This window comes from Sphaerodactylus townsendi, linkage group LG03 (assembly GCF_021028975.2).
Source record: "Sphaerodactylus townsendi isolate TG3544 linkage group LG03, MPM_Stown_v2.3, whole genome shotgun sequence".
Taxonomy (NCBI): Eukaryota; Metazoa; Chordata; class Lepidosauria; order Squamata; family Sphaerodactylidae; genus Sphaerodactylus; species Sphaerodactylus townsendi.
Window position 1 is genome coordinate 56,912,263 of NC_059427.1, and position 13,824 is coordinate 56,926,086.

The following is a 13,824-nucleotide window of genomic DNA, read 5'->3' on the forward strand; positions in this document are numbered from 1 at the left end:
GTTTACATAGTATTTTAGCAAAGAAACAACTTTGGGAGTTACCGAACTGAGGAGATTGGGGACTCTGTCCATGAAATAAGAGAAGAATTATAATCCTGTCTCATAGATGGATAGATGGGAATCACCCATGTCATGATGTCTTCCTTCCTTAGAGCAAAAAGAGCCCTCACAGTGATTTCAAATGTTCCTTTCTGTTTCTTATATACTTTCGCCTTTTTCTTTTCAGAAACAAGCATTCACTGATGTGGCTACTGGATCACTTGGTCAAGGGTTGGGTGCTGCCTGTGGTATGGCCTATACTGGGAAATACTTTGACAGAGCCAGGTAATGTTGATGACTTTTCTAGGTCTCATAGTCTGTGTGTGAGGAATATTTTAAGGAAAACAAATAGCACTACCATTTGACCAGTTTCCTTCCAAAGTTAACTTTCGTTATCAAATGTGACTTGAAACCACAGAATGTATGCATCTGCTCAAACACTGACTACAACCCAACTAGATGACAAAATGGCGCTCTCCAGAAGATTTCGAATTGTAGCAATAGCCTGCTCTTTGTCCTGTGTGTGTGAAAATCTCCATATTTCTGCATAACCATTTCTATTCATGGTGGGTGCCTTGTATGAGAGTAATTTTGAGTGTGTGAGTTTTGTTATAGAACAAAAGAGGATAATGGAGAATAATTCAGGAGGACTCTGCTGTGCAACCCTTCGATTGGTCGGGGAAACAGTGTTTGGTCATAAATCGAGCAACTAAATTGCAGTCCTGTTGGAACTGGCATGCAAATCTTCATGTGGTATTAAAGAAAAATGGATATCCAAAGGCATGTCTTTGTTGGGGAGGTTGATGTATTTTATATGACAGTATTGGTGCATGAAAATCTGGGTTGCTGAATAAATGTAATTTTAAATTGTACACTTGACTTGCTTGAAAGCATTTCTGTGTACGATGGCTAGGAGATTTTAATGCAGTCTGACAGATGGTTGTCATAGGCAGACCTTATCTCTGCAGTTTACTGTTGGTGCTTGCTAGCTGTTCTGTGTAGCTCTAGAGAATAGCCAGCACTTTGTAAAACTGTAATTTAGTTAAGCAAGCAATCATGTTTGTACATGTCATCGAACACAAGTGGTATTCATATGATAGTGCCAACTGCTCAAATTAGTAATTATCTTTTCCTGCTACCTTTCTTTCTTCAGGTTTGTTCACTCTCCCTCCTCCCAGAGTGTGTACAGTTTTGATGTTTAGGCAAATAGACATGTCTGCCCAGAAACAGTGCAGCCATCCATAAAATCTTTCCAGAAAGTAGGTATTGCATTAAAAGCTAGATCAGAAGGAACTCATCTCACTTGGGATTGGATTGGATTTGCAGAATCCTGAAGCTGGGGGATGACTAGACCTCATCTCCAACTTGGATTACCTCTGGCTGTTAGGTAATATGTTGTCCTCAGCACATGTTGGAACACATAGTACCTGTTAAATTTCAACTTGCCTAATGTAGGGATTGTGCCAGAAAAAAAATGGAATTTGTATCTCTTTTCCCTCCCTCAAGCTTGAGGGGCAACCCACCTATCCCTGAACGGTTGCCTCCATCTCAAATGCCAGTAGATTGTGTTATGCCACAGGCAGGGAGCAAGCAAAGGGCAGTGGAGCAGGTTACTTCCAAATGCCTAATGCCAGTAAGCTAGGATGGGGCAGTTTATCAGTCCTTAAGCATGAAAAGAAAACCAGTCCAGCAAGCTTTTCCCCAAATGCAGGCCTGTCCCTGATCAAAGAAATCTTATGTGATAAACAGTAAGAAATTAATTGATTAAATCTGTGTAAACTTGCCTAAGGCCCCTTCCGCACTTGCAGAATAATGCACTTTCAATCCACTTTCACACTTGTTTGAAAGCGGATTTTGCTATTTTGCCCAGTAAAATCCAGCTGCAGAGTGCATTTAAAGTGGCTTGAAAGTGCATTATTCTGCATGTGCAGAAGGGGCCATAGATACCACCTTATGAAAGCCATTCCTCTTTCTGCGTGTGAACAGGTTGTGTGAATGGCCCTTCTAAAATGACGCCTGCCATGTGCAGTTTTTAAAATATGTACACTAAAAATAATGAACTATTATTTTAAAAAGCAGTGTAGTTTTGTAACTAATTAATTGACTAAACATTAACAGTCTTGGGCATTAAGAAAGATTGGTGTGTAATTCCTTTCTCCACTATGGAGTCTTCTTGTAATGCCACAAAGGATGTGGCCAGTCTATTAATGACAAAATCTTTTTTCCCCACTGTTTTATATAAGATAGCGTTGCTCTTCAGAACTTCAGCATTTGGACTTAAATCTACCTGATAGGTAATGTTGCTGATCCATGCCTGCTGCTGCATTACACAAAAGGTCACTTCTCAGAAATGAGAACTTTACGGTCTGCTTCCTCATATAGCAAATGGGGATTTCTGACAGGGAAATAGGTAGCACTCCTTATGCAATAGCTGTGCTTTGTCAGTTATCTTGCTGAGTCACAGTGAACAGGCATGTTCATTCCAGTTTTTATTGTAAGATCCATTGTTTAAAACCCTTCCTTACCAGAGCTATGCTTTTATTCTATAGTAATTGCCATTAATAAGTTATATCCTCCCTTTAACTACTCATTTGGTTTGCTTATTGAGGGGAGATTGTTGTTATAGGTGAATAAACTCTGCTTGACTATTGCTGGCCTTAAAAATTCTCTTATTGCATTCAAATGATTTATAAGGCTTACATTAAAGTTTCAAACCTATTATGCAGTAATGAATTTAGTCACTTTTTTAAAAAAAGAAAGCTTTTTTGGGGGGAGTTTAATAGACTACAATGTGGTAGAATTGAATAGTGTTGGAGTCAGACCTGTTTCTGTTGGTGGCCAAACTGGATATGAAGCTGAGCAGGTTTCCACTGATGGTGCACTACATTAAAAACCAGTTTTTGTCACCTATAGATAACGTAAGATCTACAGCCTTGGAGGTACTGAAAACCGAGTTATTCAGACCTGCACCAAAACAACAATTCCCAAGATTCTTTAGGCAGCAGTAATAACAATTGAGCCCTGAACTGGCTCTTGCTACCAGAAACTAAGCAGGGTTGGCCCTGGCTAGTACTTGGATGAGAGACGTCCAAGGAATACCAAAATCATGATCCAGAGGCTGGTGATGACAAACCACCTCTGACTGTCTCTTGCCTAGAAAATCCGCCAGGGATCGTCATAAGTCAGATGTGACTTGACAGCAAAAAGCAACAACTGAAGTAGTTTTAATTCACATAAGACATTGGTCCAGTGGATAAAATCATGGAGAGTGGCTATAATCAAGAGTTTGCAGATCCTTCAGATGCTTAAAGTTTTAATTACTTGCTGCAGCCACTTCCAGCGTGTGACTTGAGAGGCTGTTTAGTAGCCCAAATGCGCAGCAGAATTCTTTGGTTTCACCCTGGAGATTTTAGCTCTTTTTTTAACCTAAGGATGCATAGTTAATGATTTTTGTATGCATATTGTAAGGTTATCATGACTGGTTTAAGAGAAATCAAAAATTGTATTTTCTTCTTGCTTTCAAAAAGGGATGATACTTTTAAAAATCAGATTTCTCATGTGTTGTCGAAGGCTTTCACGGCTGGGCACAACTGGCTGTTGTGGGCTTTCCAGGCTGTGTGGCCCTGGTCTGGTAGATCTTGTACCTAACGTTTCACTTGAATCTGGGGCTGGCATCTTCAGAGGTGCATCACAGAGAGAAGATCTACCAGGCCACGGCCACATGGCCCAGAAAGCCCTCAACAACCAGCTTTCTCCTGCATGACTCCTCCTAGAGATATAATGATTCCTCCTGGAAATATTTACTCTTGCTCTCAGAAACAATATTGGAACTAGACAGATCTTTGCAAGACAATTCTGATTTAAATTTTTAAAAGTTTATTTCTTTTTAGAAATATTTATATTCTGCTTTTTCTTCTGAAGTGACTTACATCAAATTAAATACAAATTTAATCACAGAAATTCAAGCAAAAAGAGGATGACTGCACCTTTCCCTCACAAGCCATCAAAGCCCATGTTGGAAAAGCTCTGCTTTACAGAGCCTATAAAATCTTTGCAAGGTTGGGGCCTTCCTTGTAATTTTGGAAAGCCCACTTCACAGCATGGTGTACTCATTGAAGAGGCCCAAGCAGATATGGTTTTCATCAACCTGATTGGAGGGACTACTAACAGTCCCTGGTCTGATGACTGGACCTGTCATGGGCATGTATTGTGGAGGCAGTCCCTCAGATATGCGAGCCCCAGGTTGAGAAGGGCTTTCAGTCCTTTTGTTCATAAATTTTATTTTATGATCTTCCAAGCCTACATATTGCTTAGTAACACCAACACACAACCCCTGCCCCCCAGATTAATTTAATAAAGGTTGCAGGTAAGCTTTGAAAATCAAGATTAATGTTCTCTTTTGAGAAAATATATTTAAATTATTTATACCCAACCTTTCCACAGTTCCTAAGTTGGCTTACAAAATATAAACATAAATAAATGTTTGAGCACTTGGATTAAAATATACCAAGTTATAAAAGTGCCACATTTTCTCTGGTAGCAGGCAGAGACATAGAATCATAGAGTTGGAATAGACCACAAGGGCCTTCAAGTCCAACCCCCTGCAATGCAGGAACACACAATCAAAGCAATCAGTTGTTTCAGCTGAAGGTTCATTATTTCAGCTAAAGGTTCATTAAACTAATTCTACTTTGCACTTCTGATGGAATGAGGACCATGAAGGATCTTTCTGCACTTTATCTGGCAGATTGTTTCAAAGTGTGGGCACAGCCACTGAAAATGAGCATGCCCAGGTTGCACCTAAATGGACCTCTCAAACAGAAGGGTAGCATCAGAAATTAGACCTTAATTGGTACATGGGATTATATGAGAGAGATAGTGTATTAAATATGCAAATCCAAGGCAGTGAAGGGCTTTAAAGGAGACATCTTCAGAAACAAGTGGGTAATGAGTAAAGCTGTCAGAACACAATGAAATACCACACTAAGTAGAAATCAGGAACAAGGTGTAAGATAGAGCAGTTTATTACAACTTCTAGGTCTTTATGTGTTTGATTATATGCTTCATCAAAGTATCTTACATAGAAATTTCAATGGCTTCCACTTTGATCAAATGGTACATTCACTGTCATTAATAGAAAGTGCTCCTAGCCACTCCTTCTAAGAGCAGCATTGGATCCAGTGTTACTCCTGGACTTTTCATCCAATCAAAGAAGTGGGCCATCATGCCTTCAGTTTGAATTGGTGGTAACTCCATTCAGTCAGCATTCCCTGCCAGCATTACCTCAGTCTTTTCCAGATTCAATTTCAGTTTGTTGTCTTTTGACTACTGCTCCGACATACTAGTTCAGCACTGAGACTATTGCTTCTGGCAGCTTGGATACCAGCTCCAAACCTCCAAGCAGTCTTCACCAAAGGACACATATAGCTGTTAGAGCATTAGTGAAAGGATCGTCCACCAGAGCAGTAAGTACCATCTCAATATGAGAGTCAGCATGGTGTAGTGGTTAAGAGCGGCGGACACTAATCTGGAGGACTGGGTTTGATTCCCCACTCCTCTACATGAAGCCTGTTGAATGAACTTGGGCTAGTCATAGTTCTCTCCAACTTCTGTCTGCTCACATGGAGGCAGTTAATGGCAGACTACCTCCAAATGTCTCTTGCCTTGAAAATCCTATTGGATTGACATGTCAGCTGTGACTTTATAGCACTTTCTATCGCCAATACCAAAAACAGGACTAAAGCCAGGTAGAAATGGTTCAAGGACAGATGTCTCCTCCACATATTCCTGGAGTTTTTCTGCAACCAATTTTTCTACCAGTTTGCTTAAGTATGGAAGGCTGAAAAGCAGTCATTAACTGTTAACATCATCCACAGCCTGCTTTTAATGCTGAAGGGATAATTCCCCCCAATAATTCCAAGCAAGAAATGAACTGATTGAGGGCAGGCTTAATTATTCATGAAGAGCATGGATCCAATTTACAAACTGTAGATTTCACACTCCTCAGGTTTCTATCCATATCAGAAAGATATATCAATTGGAAACCATCCATCAGATATGGATATGCCACCAATGCCTTAGGCTTCTCACTTTAAAAAGGCATTCAGATCAGAGTCTATCAAAGAGATTTTATCAGCAAAGAAAATAACAAAAGGGATTTGCAGGGGTGATGCAGTGATGGGTGAGTTCAACTTGAAGTGTCAGGCTTCACCCTTTTTCTGCGTGTTTAGAGTAGATTTGGGTTTAACTACACAGATTTGTAGCTCTTAGGTCTGGTGTATTAAGGTTGCAGGATTGATACAAAAGGAGTTCAAAAGCAAATAACTTGGGTGGCTGAAATCTGTGATGGTGGAAGATCCACAAAAGTGTTATTGTGGGGAGAAAGAGTATAGTCCTGAGTAGAGACTTAAGGCCTTTCTTACAGTCGCCTGATTTAAAATAGCTACTTACCAGATAAAATGGGTCACCTAATACAAAAGTGAGCCCTGGAAACACTCTTGAATTATTAGTAATGCCGTGCAGAACAGAATGAATTAGGCCCTTGAAGTTAATGATCTTAGAAGGGTGTTTAAGATTGCACTGTGAATTTGGTAATAGTGTTGCCTATATCTACTTGAGCATAACTATTACTAGATCTAATAACACTAGCCATATCATCAGGGGCTCCTTCATCTGATGCCCTTTAATGTGAGGTGTCCCAATATTCTACTGTCTGTGATGAACAAATAGGCTAGAATCTTATGCAATAAATAAATAGACACAAATCTGGCAATGTTCAGTAGAACAGGTCAGTGTTATGGGATGCTCTAATGCTCAGCTGAAAGTCACCTCAATAACAAAAAGTTGAGAAACGTGAAATTGTTGAGCTAGTGTTTCATTGTATCCATCAAGGTCTTAAGACCAACGTTTTCCCCACCTGCTAGAACTGCTAAATTAGCCTAGCAAATCTAGAATGATTGTAGTTCTGCCAATAGTTTGAATGTTGTGTTTTGTACATACATATGAGCTTTGCATAGAAACATGATGGACTATATCTTCCACATACATTTTCTTTGGGTATAAATTAATCCCCTTTTTATTTTCATTAAAAGCTACCGTGTTTATTGTGTCCTTGGGGATGGAGAATTGTCTGAAGGCTCTGTTTGGGAGGCAATGGCCTTTGCTGGGTTCTACAAACTGGATAATTTGATTGCTATTCTTGACATTAACCGACTTGGGCAAAGTGACCCTGCTCCTTTGCAGCATCATGTTGACATCTACCAAAAACGCTGCGAAGCCTTTGGGTATGTATGCTGAGTACTGTTCTTTAATCTGTGCATTGTATTTGAATATTAAAACCAAAGCAGTTGTGGTTAATATAAATACGTAAAGGATTCATTTTCAGAATCAACTTCTTTTCTTGATTTCAGAAATATAAATGGCTGAGAAAAGTTTTTATCTATTTTGCTTTTAATTGCCTAGTATTGCCCAGCATAATTGCTTAGAACTACTTAGAAGTAGGTTTCTATGTATATTACTATGTAAGTACAGTTTCCAGTCCCCATAAAGTCAAGTGATCTTGGGAAAGCAGTTAATCCAGACACAATTTTTTCCTGCCAATCTGAATTGACTTAATTAATCTTTTATGTATAGATCCACACTGCTCAGTGTGCATGTTCAAAAGAAATGTGAAGCTGTTGGTTCTCAACAGAAGCTCTACATGCCAAATTGATTTGGAAAATGAAGAAGCTGTCCAAAACAATTTGCAGCATGGCGTTGGAGTTAGCTTCTCAGAAAGGGAAAGGAAGTGAAAAATTCCATTGATCATCAGGTTCAAGGGGGTGGTTTTGACCTTTAAAGCCTTAAGCAGGCTGGGACCATTGTATCCCAGTATACCCCTTGGAGAGCATAACACTCAGTTAATAACCTACTGGAGATCCCTAGCCTGGAAGTTGTCTGGCTGTCCTTGGCCAAGGCTAGAGCCTTTTCATCCGCAGCCTGGTGGAATGTTCTGTCCAATGAGACCAGGGCCCTGTGGGATCATCAGAGTTCCGCAAGGCCTTTAACATGGGGTTGTTTTGCCAGGCCCATAGTGGAGGGCAGCAACAGTACTCCATTTAGCTGGCCTGTCCTCTTTTTACATTTTTGTGTTCTTTGACATACTTTTATGTTTTATATTCTTATTGATTTTTAAAATTTATTATTAACCCTACCCTCAGAGTTAAACAGGGAAGGATGCCATATTATAGGAACTGTAGTTTTAATTTTCTTATATCTTATTGTATAATTTTGATTGTACATATTGTTGTGCACTGCTCTGAGCCCCACTTGTCAGGGGAGAAGAGTTTATAAATTGAATTATTAAATTTAAACAAAATCCCTAAACTCTTGGCTGTACCAAGTAGATCTTTGTATTCTGGCCACTGTGAAGCTTTTGCAGTAAAAATTACATAGCACTTGACTATTATGGATAGGTAGACACATTTAAAGCTTTGTGTTTACCCTGTTATACTGACTAATATACTGGCTGCTGTCGACTATTTGGCTAGGAGCTCTTGTAAAAAGCTTTACTTTTGTAAATCCTTTTAAAGCTGATCTGTTTGCATTTTTAGCTGGCATGCTATCATTGTTGATGGGCACAGCGTGGAGGAACTTTGTAAAGCTTTTGGCCAGGCCAGACATCAACCAACTGCAATTATTGCCAAGACTTATAAAGGCAAAGGAATAACAGGTAACATATCTTCATTAATTGAATAACAGCTACCACTATCATTTATTTGTTAAACATTTCTAGCAACACTATTAACCAGATTATACACATAAAGCCCAATTCCATTAGCAATCTCTTTACAAATGTCTGAAACCAGACCTGGCTATTTTTTTTAAAAAAAAGCTTTGATTCCATCTCTTTAAAGACAGTTCCATATTGAAGCAGAAGCTATCTTTTTCAGTCCTACTTTGCAACTGTATGGTTCGTACCTTTTCTCAGGTACCATGATAGCTTTCAGCAAGGGGAAACCTAAATGTAAATCCTAGCCTTTTGTCTTGCATTAATCCTTACTTGTAACTTCTCTATTAACATACAAGTGTCTCAGTGCTTAAATAATCTTCCTCACAAATTATATAAAATGTGGGTAAATCTAAGATTGTGAATGGGCCCCGGGTTCATGTTTGTAAGCTGTTTGCAGTCCAGGAAAAAAAAACTATGTTAAACAAATTACAATTGTGCTGAGTTTGTTTTTTAAACTGAATACAATAGAAATTGAGAATTAACATGGAAAGGGATGTAAGAAGGCAGATTAGCTGATACACAGAAAAAATGTCTGTGTCTGCCTTTTCCTGTATTCCATGGGTTTGCCCATAGACCAAGGAATGACTGTAACCCACAAATTCAGACATAAAGTGAAGGGCAACATAGAGTTTTTAAATTATAGTGTAATGCAGCACATCAGTAAAATACAGACAATTTGTAAAAGATTTAACAGCAACAGCTGTTAAAGTTGAATTAGATACCTCACCACATTGCGTGATGTCAGAGTTTGAGTTAGCCCTTAAAAATCTATTTTGTTCTCATCCACTGTTCATGTTACATAATGTGCCATTTTTAGTAGATGTGCCATTTTTCAAACCGACTCTGCTCTCCAGTGTGAATTGCAAGTTTGTCACAAGTGGCTAGATGTATTAAACATTTGATGATCTAAACAAGACAGCTCTTTGTGCTTTTCCTGCCTGTTTCCTGCCATATCGAGCCCACTAAAAATTTGAAGCTCAGACTCACAGCCCTGAATTTGAATATGCATGAACATCTGAATTCCCTTTAAATTGGGTATAGGATTGGCAAAAATCACTAGGTATAACAAATCTTGTGCTGGGCAAGAATGCCGAAGTAGTTGTGTTGTACCACATATTCATGTGTTTATTTTCTCCCATTATGTTTTTTTTAATCTTGTGCATCCATCAGCTGGCCTGAGTCTTTTCGAAAACAGCTAAATAAACTTAGGATATTTGTCATTTTTCAGGAACAAATGCTGTTTAACTGGGCTGCTGCCACTCTGTGAGACTTCTGTATGGCGAAAAGAATCCGCTATTTAGATCCTGTTACTGAGAGCTCAGTCTGTCTGATGCTCTTTCCTGCAGCAAAGAGACGTTTCGTGCTTGCACAGAGTGCCTGCTAACTCAGGTCCTTAATTATAGAATACCTAGCATGTCATTATTGCAGTCGAGACTATTGATTTGCTGACTTGATTTATTCATTTATCTTAGATTTATAGCCCACTCTATTCTAAAGGTTCAAAGCTGGCCACACTTTCACAGGAGTCAAATATGATGACCGCTTTTGCAAAAGCTGACACTGAAAAGCAAAGGTGGGAGAACAGCTAGAAAGACAAATATATTTTGATTGAATGGATGCAGATGAGTGTTTATGTTGCAGTTATATTGGGGATTTTGTAGGGCCGGATAACATGAGCCAAAGTATGTAAGAGGTAAAAACAGCAAAAAAATAGGGTATAGTGAAGAAAGGAGGAGGCCCATGTAAGAGCCTTTCCCAGGGACCAGTAAGAGTGGATTATGCTCTTAGTGTTACATCTGGGATCCAATGTTATTGGTATGCTAAAGTCCCCACATTGCAGCTCTCATTTATATCCCAACCTTTACTTCCCCAAAGGAGTTCAATGTGGCATTCATGGTTCTCCCATTTGTTTTGTCTCCTCAGAAGCTTTCAAGGTGGCTTAAGCAGGGAACGGGTCACTGGCCCAAACTCATTTGGGAAACTTCTTGGCAGTTTAAACCCGTCTCCACAGTTGTAGGCTGCTGTTGCATTATACTGACTTGTACCATGCATGGAGCAGTTCTGGAAGCCAAGGAGAACCTGCCTTCTGGCCTTTAAAAAATATAAATTAGAGGCAGTGGGCACTCCAGTGCTGTTAAGAAGGAGAGCACAGCCTTTTGAGAAGGGTGTCAAATCGTTCCAGACTACAGGAGGAACTTGCATCATTCATAACACAAGAAGATCCCTACTGGATCAGACCCACGGTCCATTTAGTCCTGCATCTTGTCTGACACAGTGGCTAACCAGCTGACATCACATGCCGGTGTTTCTTTACATTGTTTCCACCTTCCTGAAACACAGTATTTTGGGGGGCAGGAACTGCATCCTTCATATTAACAAATACCTATTGAAAGGAAAAGCAGCCTCTTCACAAGAGTCATATGAACAGAGAAAATTACGTTTGGCTACCTTGCGAAAGATAGGTGACAACCACACATTGATTGTGAAGCACAAAAATAATCTGAGCCTAGGTGTCTGAAAGAAAAGAAACTTTTGAGGCAAACTTAGTATAACTGCTGGATTCTAAGAGTTTAGGAAGTGGAGTCAGTGCTGAAATAAGAGTTTCAATGAGGAAAGAAGAAATTGCTTGATGGAAGGGAGGAATTGGGCTGCTTGAATATAAGCTTATCAGGGAGATTGTCTAGCTGTACAAGGTAATATCTGGGATGAGGCAGACCACATTAAAACCCCTCTGACATTGGATCTCAGGTGACAGCACTGTTTAGTGTCATAATGCTTGCAAATAGATCCATATGAGTCAAACTCCTGTGGCATTAACTCTGAACTCTCACTGATTTCAGCAATTTGTCAATGTGGATTATAATTCAACCTCTTAAAAAATGTTTAATAATCTATCAGGTATCGAAGATAAGGAAAACTGGCATGGCAAGCCACTTCCCAAAAACATGGCCGAGCAAATCATTCAGGAGATCGATGACAGGATCCAGAACAAGAAGAAGCTTGCTCCAGCTTTCCCCCAAGAGGATGCACCATTTGTTAACATCAGAAACATTAGGATGCCCTCCCCACCCAATTACAAGATGGGGGAGAAGGTAGTGTGACGTTTCCCATCAATGTGGCTTTGCTCAGAAACATTAGTCTGGTTTCATATTGTGTATGGGTGGTAGAAGAAAAAAAACAGCTTTAATGGGAATAAGCAGCTTCCATTAGATGTTCTGCTTGACATTCAGAAGCCAGCTGCAGGGGAAGTGTCAATTTTAATTAATTCTTCTTACTGGCAGACTGCAGTCAAAACACTCAATTCAGTGTCTTTGTTTGGGCTATTAGGCATAACAGAGTACAAAAGAAATTGATGGAACTAAACTAACATTTCTGTGGGCAGAAGGATTCCCACCCACAGAATGTGATTTTCCCTCTCTCCCCCTCCCTCAGCTGGCCCAAATGCTCCCACCCTGTTGTGGGAGGGGGGGAAGGGGAGCCCTAGGAGCAGAATTGGTGGTCATTTTAGGCTACCGCAGGATTGAGGGAGCATTTTAGGAGGGGATGAGGTGAGAAAAATGTGCTGTGTCAGTGGAAATTATTGTGCCTGGAAATTGTTCTAGATCCAAGCCAAAGAATGACAACCAAAATAATAAAACCAACCAGGCAGTAAGAGATACAAAAGAACTCTGCTGAGTAAATATAGTCCAACATCAAGTGATGCTCAATACAAACATTTGTACATGATCCTTCCCTTCCTGGCTACTTAAATCTGTTGGGTTAGGCTGGCTGACTGGGTCAGAAAGGCAACTTTCTCCTTGGGAGAGGTTGTGGTTGCCCAGACTCTTGGTGCATCCACTGCCCAAGAAACCTACCCTGCACCCGGAAGATCTCAGTAGCTGTCAATTGGCCTCAAATACTGCGTTCTTGAGCACAATGATTGAACAGGTAGTAGCTCAACAACTTCAGACTCTACTGGATGAGGTAAAAAAAACATTTTCAGTCTGGCCTTAGGTCTGGTTTGGGATTGAAATAGCCTTGGTCACCTTGGTGGATGAGCAGAGAGAATGCAACTCTGTTGCTTCTCCAAGATCTCTCAGCAGCTTTCCATACCATTGATCTTATGGTATCCTTGTGGACCTTCTTTCTTGGCTAGGATGGGGAGGCACTGTCTTAATATGTATTATTTATGTAAAACATTTATTAACTACCTTTCTATTTTATAGGAACACAAGGCAGCTTGCAGTATAAATAATAATAAAATACAATAAAGCACATAAAAACCACTAGTTAAAATCAGTACTATAATATTGCTAGTAGGTAGAAAAACTAATCAAATACCATGATGGAAAAAAAACTGCCTCCTAAAGAAAGAGGGTGAGAGGCTAGATACACCTCTCTGTTCTATATCCATATTGCTGCCACTGACAAGGCCCTCTCTCATGTACCGACCAGATGAGTTGCTTTGGTCGATGGCACAGTCTCCCTGTGATGTGAATTCCTTGGCAGGAATGTATGGGAGAAGATCATCCTTCAGATACATCAATACCATGCCATGTGGGATTTTGAAGGATAAAATCAACTTCCTGAATTGAGTTTGGGAGCAAGTCAGAAGCCAGTGTAATTGCTGTAAGATTGGAGTCACATGATCCAGTAACTGGCCCTGACTAGCAGTCTAGCCATAGCATTCTGCACTAGCTACAGCCTTTGAACACTCTTCAAGAGTAGCCCCAAGTAGTCCTATCTAGATGTAACTTTTGCATGGATGACTGTGGCTAGATCAAACTGAGCCAGGAACAAATGCTGCTGGTGCATTACCCAATGTGTAGCAAAAGCACTCCGGAGCAGAGCAGCCACCTAATTAACTAAGGTATCAAGCAGCATTTCTGAGATGTATGGTTTTTCAAGGGGAGTATGACCCCATCCAAGTCATGGGAGATCTCAGTCTGCCAGAGTACTGCTGCCTTCTCAGGATTACATTTCAACTTGTTCACCCAAATTCAGCTCCAAGCACTGGTTCAGAACATCAGCAGCAT

The 13,824-nt window shown here is 40.0% G+C and overlaps 1 protein-coding gene across 1 annotated transcript in view; it reads left to right on the top strand.

Annotated features, from left to right (window-relative positions):
- TKT (transketolase) overlaps window positions 1-13,824 on the top strand; it is a 45,257-nt gene that overhangs the window by 17,391 nt on the left and 14,042 nt on the right. The window contains exons 4-7 of the mRNA XM_048488044.1: window positions 227-324; window positions 7,131-7,322; window positions 8,631-8,749; window positions 11,708-11,901. Of these exons, the coding sequence (XP_048344001.1) occupies window positions 227-324; window positions 7,131-7,322; window positions 8,631-8,749; window positions 11,708-11,901 (603 nt within the window). The remainder of the gene's footprint in view (window positions 1-226; window positions 325-7,130; window positions 7,323-8,630; window positions 8,750-11,707; window positions 11,902-13,824) is intronic.